This window comes from Lepidochelys kempii, chromosome 3 (assembly GCF_965140285.1).
Source record: "Lepidochelys kempii isolate rLepKem1 chromosome 3, rLepKem1.hap1, whole genome shotgun sequence".
Lineage (NCBI taxonomy): Eukaryota > Metazoa > Chordata > Testudines > Cheloniidae > Lepidochelys > Lepidochelys kempii.
This window is the reverse complement of record NC_136382.1, coordinates 158997316-159009683: the sequence shown is the minus strand read 5'-3', so window position 1 is coordinate 159009683 and position 12368 is coordinate 158997316. Positions and strand designations below refer to the sequence as shown.

General features: G+C 42.8%; 1 protein-coding gene across 1 annotated transcript; it reads left to right on the top strand.

The window, feature by feature from the left end:
* The first annotated feature begins 1946 nt into the window (after positions 1–1946).
* On the top strand, positions 1947–9676 carry H3-3A (H3.3 histone A). Its single transcript, XM_073338703.1, has 4 exons — positions 1947–2056; positions 3579–3733; positions 5305–5458; positions 9037–9676. The coding sequence occupies exons 2-4, from the start codon at positions 3606–3608 to the stop codon at positions 9163–9165; spliced, it is 411 nt and encodes a 136-aa protein (XP_073194804.1). The 5' UTR covers positions 1947–2056; positions 3579–3605; the 3' UTR covers positions 9166–9676.
* Positions 9677–12368: the final 2692 nt, after the last annotated feature.

The following is a 12368-nucleotide window of genomic DNA, read 5'->3' as shown; positions in this document are numbered from 1 at the left end:
AATGGAATCCCATATCCAATGCAACACATGAAAGCATAGTTACTTTATTTTTACATTTTAATATTTTTACAGTTAATACCAACAATAATGGCCCTTAGTCTGGGCACTTCCTCTCATGTAATAATTGTCTGTGCTAATGGCCGTTAACTGTTCCCACTGGTCATTGAAGTCTGTTTGCACTGTATCAGTAATAATGTTAATTTTGGGTGCCTGGACTTTATTATTTTATATTGTATTTTATAATATCCTATTCTATAATATTATAATTATTTACTCTGGGTCTTCTTTCTTGTTACCTCTTAAAGTGCAGTTCTACTTTAAAAAGTGACTGTAAAAGTATCAGAGGATAACAGGTTTGGTTTCTCTATTGATTTTTCCAAAGTTTACAGGTAAAATGATATTTTTTTCTAACTGCTAGCTTCACAAACTCATCTTAAGATCAGAGAGTCAAACTGTTTTTTTCTGGCTCTCTTGCATCATCACTTGTGGTAAAGCTTAGTTATATACCTGTACAACTGAAAACAATTGGGCTGCACAGGTGTAACTGACTACAGAATTTGACCCTGCAACTGTAACTTCACAAATCTGTTCATGATGGGTAAGTCAGAATAGAATGCAGTTCACTCTCCTATAGATATCTGAGCTTCTCAGGTTTAACAAAAATATAAAGTAAAATGCATGTTCTCATTAAATAATAAGGCAAAAAATATAACTCTGAAAGAACACAGGGATCAGATCAGTTGGGTGAGCAGGGGCCATTTTTACATAGTCACTTTTCTGACCATAACTGCACTTTCACCTTGGAATAACCTCCCGCTACTGATCCTCCAAGTGCCTTCTGTCATTTCCACTCTTTTCAAATCTCTCCTTATAACCCATTTCTCCCACAAATCTTTTCCAAGCTGGACTTCTCGACAGTGATCCCTTCCCAGTCTCATGCACCCAAAAGTCTGATTTTGCAGGGAGGGGGAAGAGAATTCTTTCATCCTAGATTAATTTTAAGGCGGTTCTAAAAGTCTCACCTGGTTGCACTACAGGGTTTTGTTTTGCATGTGTTTGAACTAGATACCTGCAATTTCCCGAAAATACTTCTCCAACCCCTAGGACTGATCCAGCCCTTCAGATCTGAGCATCCTCCAACTTCGGAGGTGTCAAGAACCAGCTCTAGATCTGAATTTTTTCCAGCCATGTGTAATTTGATTTTTTAACCTCCCCACATTCACTGTTCCAGCCTGTCAGTCCCTCAGACATTTTGCTTATGTTCTCTGGGGCAGGGACTGCGTCTGGCTCCCTAAAGCTCCTTTGACATTTATGAGTTACATTAGTGGCAGGCGGGAAGTGTTTGCGCTGTTGTACATGGTCGTGCCCGCGCAAGAGGAGCCTGTGGGACCCATCCGGGCAGTGCCCCGCAGGTGAGCCAGGACACGACTAATATTTTTATTTGTTCAGCGATTAGGGGCACAACAGTGTGGGGCTGCCTGGCCCTAGCCATCTCTGGGGGTGGAGACAGGGCAGCGGCCGGGTCCGGTTGCGAGGTGCGGGGCTGGCTACAGCTGCGGTATGGTAGGGGCGGACGGCTACAGGGGACCGGTTGCCGTTGGTCTGATCTCGCGCTGGCTGTTGGGCTCACGCCCGCGACCGTTAGCCGCGGCAGAGTCCCCGGAGTGGCCTCGCGCTCCCTCCTGGCCGCTGGCCTCCCCCTCTGCTCGCGGGAAAAGGGAGGAGGGGAGGGAATCCCTCTCGCGCGCGCGGCGTGTCTTTTGTGTTTGTACACACAGCGCCCGGCTCAGAGGTTGCGCGGGGGCAGAGATGAGGGAGGGAGGAAGGGGAGTGGGCGTGGCCAAGCCTTCCCTCCATTGTGCACCATTGGCCGCCTGGCGGAGGCCGGGGCGGGGCCGGGGCGGGAGAGGGCGGGGCCAGGCGGCGGGGACGGCCCTCGCGAGTCAGCCATCTTTCAATTGTGCTCTCAGCCGCCGCCGCCAGCAGCAGTAGCTGTAGCTCCTCCTCGCTTCCTCCCTCCCTGCACGGCAGCCGCTCTCAGCCCAAGCGGACGGGGGTAAGTCCCTGGCTCTCCCCTCAAGACTCCCCGCGCCCCGCCACTCGGCGGGGCCCCCATGGCCGCCCCCCAACCCGCCGCACAAACTTTTGGGGGCCAGAAATCGGTGCTGGGAAGCGGCAGCATCCGGAGTCCCCCTTCTCCTCGCCACCTTCCCCTGCTCAGCCAAGGAGCCTGAGCTGCTCCCTTCCCCAGCCCCCCCAGCCCCTCTTCGCTCGATCATTGCCCCCCTGTGCCCCCCTTACCCCCACTCCAGACCCCCACCAACACCCTCCCCAGCCCCTTAGCTACCTCCTGAGCCCAACATCTCCCCGGATCGGGGCTGGGAAGCAGCTGCAAAGAGGAGCCACTTGCCAGCCCAGGGTAACTCTCCTGCCTTCCTTCCCCTGCTCCCCACAGTTGTTGCTCAGCTTCACCATCTTGTCTCTTTTCTCTGGTCACCGACCATATTTTTTTCCTATTGCCTAAAAAACAATAAAAAAGGAAAGAAATTTGCAAAAGAAACAACCGCAACCCAGTGCATTTTTTTGCATTTTGATTGCAAACTTTTCCCCCATTCCCACTTGATCTGCACCCACATGGTTTGGAGTTCCTTGTATTTTTTGCATTATTTTTTGCAATTTTATTTTTTTCCCTCTTTGCAAAAGGACTAGGGCTGCATTTCGTGATTGTTTCCATTTTGTTCGGGTCTGGGAGATGAGTTTGCCAGTGAGAGGCGCTTGGGAGCGAGGCAGCCTTGGAAAAGCAATTGCACAGAAAGAGGCAGAGAGGCAGCACCAAAAACAACCCCCCAAAAAAGTTTGTTGCTTTCTTGAACTTAAGTCAGGCTCTTTTTGTTTGCGGAATAAATACCGATTTGCGTGTATTTGCTTTTTAATTTGCGGGCATAGCCGAGCGATTGCAATGGGCAGGTTGCTTTGCAGAAAGCACTGAGGGGCTGCTTGTCTACTTTCCCCCTCTCTACTGTTTTGAAAGAGGTATTTTTGCTCAATGCAGACTATAAATTGGATGCAAGCCCCCCAGTGTTTTTCAGGTAATATTTGGAGCACTTTTCAGCTGACGGGGGGAGAGCTACAGGGGGCAGTAACAATCTCTTATCTGTTGTTTGAATCGACCTATTTAGGTTTTGCTGCTGCATCGTTCCTGTTTAACGCTTGGGTGAAACTGCATTTTAATAATAATCTGAGGTCTTCAGACACTTAATTTCTTTTGCAATTAGATAAATTAGACCGATGGGCCTTTTTGGCTAGTGTGTTTTCTCTTAATTGAGCAGTTGAAAGGGAAGGATTCCTTTATGTGGCAAGCAGTTACCTAGAGTCGCAGGTTCTGTTGTTAGAAGTGTGGTGTTTGCATGGTACAGAGGTATAATCGGGATCATTTTAATTGTTCAATGTTGTACGTCTTTTGATTCTTGTTAGACAATATTTTTAAGGTGTAAAAGATAAATCTGCATTTCTGGAACATCTGAGCTAGTGGCTAGTTTGTTGCAGTGTGTGATCGCATGGTAATTTTTTACCGATAGGTGTAAGGAAGAGAAGTTTTCAGGAACATGGCTCGTACCAAGCAAACTGCCCGTAAATCCACTGGTGGTAAGGCACCTAGGAAGCAGCTCGCTACGAAAGCAGCTCGCAAGAGTGCGCCCTCTACTGGAGGGGTCAAGAAACCTCATCGCTACAGGTACAGAAATTACCAGGAACAAAGCTTGTGATGCAACATCCCCTTAACCAAACGGAAACGTTTATCGGAGCAGAACTTTTTGCATTGGGGGAACTTTGGTGGTTTTCTTTTTAATTCTTGATCAGGGTGATTTTTACAGTGCTTTCATTATTTCACTACTTGATTATGAACAAGTTTTAAATAATCCACAGTATGTTTTATGTTTAATATGTGCACAGTGGCTTAAATTTATTGTGTAGTAATAATAGGCTTATTGAATAGATTATTAATTTTGATTTATATTTATGCAATTAAGACCTCGTTTAAGCTTAAACAAATGTCATCCAAACATGTATGCACTTTGTGATTTAGCTTCTAATTAATTTAAGTATGGTAACAGAATTGGACTGAAACAAACTTTAATGCACAGAACTGATTTTAATTTACTTAAACTGGTACAATTTTGTCTTCACAGCTATTTTGCTATTTAATGAACTGACAGTGTAGTTAAGATATTCTACCATTAGAGGGCAGAACATGTCTACATATAAGCAGAATCTTTGCAAATAATTTTACGTTCAGTTAACCTAAAATGAAGACTTAAATAGAGGAGGAAATAGGTTAGAATTACAGGTAAATCTCTTGCTGACAATTATGTTGTAATAAACTCTTTCATCCGGAAGGATCCTTGCGCAATTAAGAGTTTTAACATACGATTGTTCATCTTGAGGGATGGTCATTGTTATTAAAGTGTGTGTGTTCCCTCTTCGAGAAGAGGAGCAGAAAGGCATTTTGGAAAGTGAATGTAATCTTGAAACACTGCAAATGCATATTTTAAGAATGTTTTAGTCTGCATTCATGGTCCATAAAGTAGTATTAGAGAATACAGATGAGAAGAGGGAGGTGGAAATTAATACTACAAATTAGTAAGTAACTTAAGGCAAAAAACCCCAAATGTTCATAATAAATGAAATATACACAATAATCATGCCAGAAATGAACTGTGTGTTTGCAAAAAGATGACATTAACATGAATTTTTAGTTAAAACACTAATGTAAGAAAACTTGATGAGATTTTAAGCTCTTAGAATAAAATATAACCAAGGATATGATGTTTTTCAATGCTGTTTTTATTGTCATAGCTACAGGGTAGGGAGGGAGTGACCTGTTTTTGATGCGAATTAGCTGGTTGAGGTAAATTCTTGGGGAGAGTCTGTGGCTTAACTTGACCAGATAACTCATGTTAACACTACAACTTGCTTTGTCTGCACTAAGTTTAACACATGTTGGTTAGTGTACGTTAGCTAATGTGTGGTACACCTTTTTTCCATGCTGAAGACAAGGCTTTGGAGGGCCTATTCTTGTAGCTTATCCATAGATGGAATGCCTATTGAAGTTAATATATGAGTGATGAGATCAGGCCCTCTTTGTATGTCAAGGTGTTTTTGTGTTGTAAATACTGAGATGCTTCTAGTAAAAACAGAGCATATACAAAACGTTCCTAGTTCAGATTAGAAGAACATGGGTTATTTGATATTCTAAAATGATACAGAATATTTGTAAATGTTAATTATTTTTTTATTAATTAAAAGGCCGGGTACTGTGGCTCTCCGTGAAATCAGACGTTATCAGAAGTCTACTGAACTTCTGATCCGCAAACTTCCCTTCCAGCGTCTGGTGCGTGAAATTGCTCAGGACTTCAAAACAGATCTGCGCTTCCAGAGCGCTGCTATTGGTGCTTTGCAGGTAAAATTTATTGGAAGACTGATTTATTTTTAGGCCTAATTTAAAAGAATTTTTTTGTGCATGGATGTCTGTAGATGAGTTTGTGAAACTCATGGCAGTTGTCGTACTGCTTAGATTTGTATGCATCTGTATTCATATTCAGAAGGTGGTTAAATGATGTCCCTGTCTGCTAGTGTGGATTCCTAATAGTTTGAGTACCGTTTAACAAAATGAGTTACCTGGTGTTTCCTTATGCAAATATCTAAAAACCTCACAAAGAACTAAAGAAGCATCCCTAACTGAAACCTCTAATATCTTTTAAAAAATAATTTAAACAGATTAACTCTTAGAGTACCTTGAATGCCTGAAAAAAGATTTATCATGGAAATAATTCATCATGACGAGAGAAGAACTGCTGGAATATTGTTGTAAATATGCACACAAACTAATCTGCAGTAACTTTTATATAAGTATCCTTATGCTGGTAAAACATGGAAATGACTTAAAAGAATATTTTCTTTAGAGCAGCAGCTGATAGGGCCATACTGTTGCCTTTGTTACTGTGGGGGAGAGGATGTGATAGGTCAGTTACATAAACTCATGTAATTGGCTGGGCTGTTTCTGTGGTTAGTCAAAATTTCACTCGATTGGTGGACTTCAGAAGTAGACATTTTCCGATTCAGTTCTAGGTGAATTGATGCTACTGTGTTCAACTCCCCCGAAGTAATTAACTTTTTGTTGTTGTATCATTTATAATTTGATAACATAATCTCGTCAATAAACTACTTTATAAAAATGCCATAAATATATTATTAAAATTGGAAATAGCTCTCAAAACATCTCTTACCTTATCAAATGCAGAAATAGTACTTTTCTCATAATAAACTGAGATAAATGTTCTATTCCTTCCCTCTCACTTAAATTTTGTAATAATTAACATCTTTGAAAGCCAAGCTCTTTGAGAGTAGATAACCTGTGTGTTTATAACTTAAGGTTTCAGGACACTCAAAAAACTTCACTGAGCACACATTTAGGTAACCAGGGCTTCCTAAAATACAGTTAGTATAACAATGATTAATAATTGCAGATTTGCTAGCATTTCAGTTATGTACCACAAGGTATATTGAGAAATTGGTGGCTTTTTATTGATCCTGCTCTTGGATTTATTTGGGCAACTTAAATCCTGAATAGTTCATTTTTTGTTACCTCTGCACATAAAAATAGTTTGACAATTTTCAATATTAAATTTTAATACAACTGTAACTTAATCATATAACTGGATAAAGCTGCTAATAGAATTATATTATAGCAGGGGTGGCCAACTGTGCTTTGCAAGCTGCATGTGGCTCTTCTACAATTAGTGTGGCTCGTGGTGTCCCCCTCCATGTCTCTCTCCCCCCCCCCCCAATTCTCTATCTACCAGATGAGAGGGGAGCTCGGGGCTTTTGCCCTGTGGCAGCATAGAGGGGTTAGGGGCTTCTGCCAGAGACAACTGGTGCCTGCTGAGAGTTGGGGAGGGACAAACCTTTAAATTGTGCCCCGCAACAGCTTGAGGCATGTCCCCAAACCTCAGCAGCTCTTCCCTGCAGCTCCCAGGTGTTAGCTCTGCTGCATGGAAAGGCAGCAGCATAAGGAAAGGTTCTCCCTGCAGCTCCCAGCTGTTTGCCCACTGCCACAGGCCGCAGCTCCCAGCTTGCTGGCTCCAGCAGCTGTTGTGCAGAGAGGGGGCCTGGCGGCACCATGTGACCAAGCAGGGCCAGCAAATCCTGGCAAAAATCTGGGGGACATGACCCCCCATGCCTCCCCATGCGTTGCCTCTGGTTTCTGCCCAATGTAGAGGGGGGTCTCGGTGTTTCAGCCCTGCGGAGCATACGTGCTGAGGCTTGGGACTTCAGCAGAAGTGGGGCTGGAGCCCTGACCCTAGGCAGGGTTCTCCTGCAGGGCTGTAGCCCTGAGACCCCCCTCTCCCGTCAGGGCTGAAGTCCAAAGCCCTGACAGGCGCACCCCAACTCTTAAACTTCTGAAGGTTATTGTATTCAGCACGGGGGGTGAGTAAGTTTGGCCACTCCTGCGTTATAGCATCCTTTCTTCTCTTCTCATTGTGAAAAATAGTAGTGCCTACTTGTCTTGTTAAAGTTCTGTGTTCAGGTAATTAGAAGGACCAAATGTTTCAAGTGGGTGGCTTGTCTCTAAATGATTTTGCTTTATTATTTCTAAAGCAAACGTCTGTGGTTCTGACCCATACATGCTTAACTTCAACAGCTGATTTTAGTGGGGCATCACATGCTTAAAGTTAAGCATTTGCATAATTGTGGGCTTGTGGCGTGAGGCTTTTAAATCCTTAACTGGTGTTTTAAAACCTAGTGGGAGATTCTCAAGATTTTGGGGTTTGTCTACACTAGTTTTTTTAACCTGGAATTAATTGATTGCAAATTAACTCAAGGCTGCTAAAACACTTCAAAGGCTAATTTGGACATACCCCTTTTGTTTCAGGATAGAAACCTTTGGTTTACTCTAGTGCTCAGCGTAATGGTAATCTTGCAAGGCAAAAAGGGCATGTGTGTTTGTTTTTCCAATCCTGTTAGCTCATCCTACTTACCTGAACATGATTGAAAAGCCCTATTAAGATGCAGGATAATTTGTATTGAGGCTATGTTGTAAACTGTGTTCCCTTCCCCCACAGGCTTTAACTTGAGCACTTCGCTATATGTTAAAGGCAGCGTGTCTGGTCTACACTAGGCTTTTAACATATGTTCGGCCTTGTTGTCGGTAGGAAAAGCTGTGTGCTGAACTCAAAATAACTAATTCCAGGAAAAATCCTAGTGAGGAAGGGTAGTTTTCACTTGAATTAGCAGGTCAAGTTAAAGAAGATGTGGGAGCCTAAGCACCTTTTGCTCGTCGAGACACGCCTTTACTAGTGCTACAGTTGTCCTATTATTCCATTCACAAGTACAAGTCAAAAGAAAGTTCAGCATCAATCAATCTACTGTGTGAAAACTTTAAGCAGTCTTCCAAATTTGCTTTACAGGTATAGAAGCTGAAGAGCATCTGTATTGGCTTTGTACCTGTTTCTGTATTTTGCATTTTAGAAGCTAACTTGAAGGTTACTTGATATTAGAATTCAGACTCTTGCTCACTTCAAACAGTGTAAGCTGTTCTACTGAGTTTAGTGTCACTCTGAATCATCATAATGGGCTTAAAGTTCCTAGTCAAAGTATTTTAAAATGATTAAATATTTCTTTATTTAATTGTAGGAGTACTGTTGTAGCTATAATACTTCCCAATATCTTATGTTTTGGTCAAAGTATCTCTGTAATCATCTTCCAGAGAATATCCGCTAAATAGCAGAGGTATACCAAACTTTATTTGGCTGAAAGTACAGAAAATCATTATCTGTGGAAATAAAAGTAATACAGGTTGGCTGTTTGTAGGGAAGCAGTGAGAGAGACTGCCACACTATTGAAAATACTAAACTGTTGCTATCTTTAATAGATATGTTCCTAGACTTACGATTACTTGAGATTCTGTCATGGACTCCTATATTCTTTTAGGTGCTGTGTGTGTAAAAAGTCTTTAACTCTTTGTTTCTTCTATAATAGGAGGCAAGTGAAGCCTACCTGGTTGGCCTGTTTGAAGATACCAACCTCTGTGCTATCCATGCCAAACGTGTCACAATCATGCCAAAAGATATCCAGCTAGCACGCCGCATACGTGGAGAGCGTGCTTAAACTCCACTATGGTGGGTTTGTCCTTCTCAATACAAATCTCTTCTTCCTGTTATTGGTAGTAATGAACGTTAGATATTTTTTTTCCATGGGGTTAAAAGGTACCTAAGTATATGGTTGCAAATGGAAACATAGGGGACAGAATCGGGTATTGGCAAGTTTTTTTTCCATTTTCATTTGTGTGTGGATTTTTAATATAAATGCGGGGACATAGAGCATTAATGCAGTCAAAAATGTTTCAGTGAACAAGTTTCAACAATTCAACTTTATAGCAATTATAAATAAACCTGTCAAATTTTTCTGGACAATGCCAGCATTTGGATTTTTTTAAAACAAGTAAATTTCTTATCGATGGCAATTAAATGGTGTTTGTAGCATTTTTATCATACAGTAGATTCCATCCATTCGCTATACTTTTCTAACTGAGTTGTCCTACATGCAAGTACATGTTTTTAATGTTGTCTGTCTTCTGTGCTGTTCCTGTAAGTTTGCTATTAAAATACATTAAACGACACCTGCTTTTAGTCTTGTTTTTTAAACCTTCTACTTGGATCGTCCGAGAGTGGTTCAATGTGTAGGGTTTTGGACAACTTTTCTACCTATTCCTCTTCCTGTTCCAGGTTTAATACTGAAAAGTAACATTTCCAGCATTGTTTTAACGTTCACTCAGGCCCAGAAGAGTGTGTCCTTGCAATAACTGTGAAGTAACTGCTTTTTTTAAAAAGAAAAAAATTTCCTCACTGGTGGAGGAAAGTGAGAGCTTTGAGCCTCTAATCAAAAAGTGTTGCTTAACCCTGAAGTGATAAGTGTATTAAATAGGTAAAGAGACTGGGATGTGGAAGTAGTATGGAAAGCAAGAAGAAAGTCATTGGGTAAGAGTTCTAAATTTCACTATATATTTTTTTTAAAAAAAAAATTGTTGGTAATTTGACTTTTTTTTTTTTTTTTAACTTCAATTAAAAACTGTTCGTGCAGAGTCGGAAGTAAACCTTCAGTCCATGCAGAACATAATCAAAAGAACCTAGGGCAAACCAAGGTAAAATATCTTTTTTTTTTTTTTTTTTTTTAATTCATCTCTTCCCCTTCACCACCACCCCCACTCCGCCCACCATCTCATTCTCAACCAGGTAATGTTTACTTTGTTTTGATGAGTGCCTTTTTTTGAACAAAGTTCTTTGCCCTGGTTGAGAACTCAGCATATGCACAATTGCTTGTAATTCCTACTCCCTGTTCAAAATAATAATATAGTACTTGCATGATAAGTCATCTTTTTTTAGTTTTGATCTCTCATGCAAGTAGTGAATCAAGCTGGGTAGGTACTGCAAATGCTCATATTGGAGTATCAGTTTTATTTTTTTAACTCTCCTTGATTGTGCCTCTCGTTCATTTTAAATGACTGTTCCAGCAAAAAAATTCTAGCTGAAACTGCCTTCTGTAAGACTTGATTAATTTTGAATTCATAACAGTGGTTAACTTCATTGGAAACTTGACTTTAAGGATTCTTCTCATCGAGCTGAGGAAGAACATACCACATTACTCGTTTTTAGTCAACAGCTCTAATATCTAACTAATTTCTGCTCTGTAATTCATTTACAGGTAATAATCGGAGTGAAATTCTCCCCGTGCAGAGTCCCTACAAAACCTGTGTGCCCCTGAGTCCCTCAAAAAAAGGACTTCATGGCACAGAGGCTTTATGCAAGCTCTTAGCACAGGGGTGGGCAAACTACGGCCTAGGGACTGCATCCGGCCCTTCAGACATTTTAATCCAGCCTTTGAACTCCCACCAGGGAGCAGGGGTCCGGGGCTTACCCCGCTGTAACCGGAGAGCAGGGTCAGGGGCTTGCCCCACTCCACGCATACTGTGGCTCCGCACAGCTCCCAGAAGCAGTGGCATGGCCCCTTTCTGGCTCCTATATGTAGGGGCAGCCAAGGGGCTCTGCCCGCCCTCAGCGCCACCCCCGCAGCTCCTATTGGCTGGGAACCATGGCCAATGGGAGCTGCAGGGACGGTGCCTGCGGATGGGTCAGGGTACAGAGCTGCCTGGCCGTGCCTCTGCATAGGAGCCGGAGAGGGGACATGCTGCTGCTTCTGGGAGGTGCTTGAGGTAAGCGCCACTCAGAGACTGCACCCTTGACCCCCCGCCCATGCCCACACCCTCACCCCTTGCCCCAGCCCTGATCCTCCTGGCTTCCGAACCCCTTAGTCCCAGCCTGGAGCACCTTCCTGCACCCCAAATCCTCATCCCCATCACAGAGCATGCACCCCCAGCCAGAACTCTTACCTCCCACCCCCGCACCCCAACCCCTTGCCTCAGCGCAGAGCCCTCTCCCGCACACTGAGCTCCTCATTTCTGGCCCCACCACAGAGTTTACACATCAAGTCAGAGCCCTCACCCCCTCCTGCACCCAATTTTATGCGCATTCATGGCCCACCATACAATTTCCACACCCAGATGTGGCCCTCAGGCCAAGAAGTTTGCTCACCCCTGTCTTAGCACAAGGGTGAACTTCATCTTCTGCAGATACCTTCAAACAGTAGAGATTCATGATCTGTTTTGGCAGTTCCTGAAGAGAGAGAGCCAAAACTTATTCAGTAAATCATGTTCATAACTTGTCCAGCTCTAGCAGTAATGAATACTATCTGCCAGCATTGTTCAAGTCTCTTAATGGAGTAGCTTGTCGAGGAAAAGTAATGCCATACAGTGTAGTTAGAGCAGATCATTTGATGCTAAACCTGTCCAAATCTGTGAACCAAATATCAATTAACATTTGATTGACTGTCTTAGAAGAACCAAACCAAGGTGAGCAGCAAAGATTATTTAACTGAATTGAAATTTCAAGCCTACCCTCTCTGCACATACGTCTGGTAAACTCACTTTAACACAAACAGCCTATATTCAGAGATCAACTGCCTGCAATGTCATATAGTTAGAGCCCTACCAAATTCACGGCCATGAAAAATGCATGGACTGTGAAATACGGTCTTTTGTGTACTTTTACCCTATACTGTACAGAATTCATGGAGACCCTGCATTTGAGAAATGCTGGTCCTGACCCAAAAGGGAGTTGGGTGGGGTGGGGGGTCACCAAGGTTATTTTAAAGGGTTGTGGTATTGCCACACTTCTGCGCTGACTTCAGAGCTGGCTAGTCAGAGAGCAGCGGCTGTTGGCCAGGCGCCCAGCTCTGAAGGCCGTGCCCCGCCAGCA

Excerpts from the sequence above, each read along its gene's own strand:
- H3-3A (XM_073338703.1), top strand. The coding sequence starts at position 3,606 with ATGGCTCGTACCAAGCAAACTGCCCGTAAATCCACTGGTGGTAAGGCA. Across the intron at positions 3,734-5,304 it reads AAGAAACCTCATCGCTACAG|GCCGGGTACTGTGGCTCTCC; the intron begins GTACAGAAATTA and ends ATTAATTAAAAG. Across the intron at positions 5,459-9,036 it reads CTGCTATTGGTGCTTTGCAG|GAGGCAAGTGAAGCCTACCT; the intron begins GTAAAATTTATT and ends CTTCTATAATAG.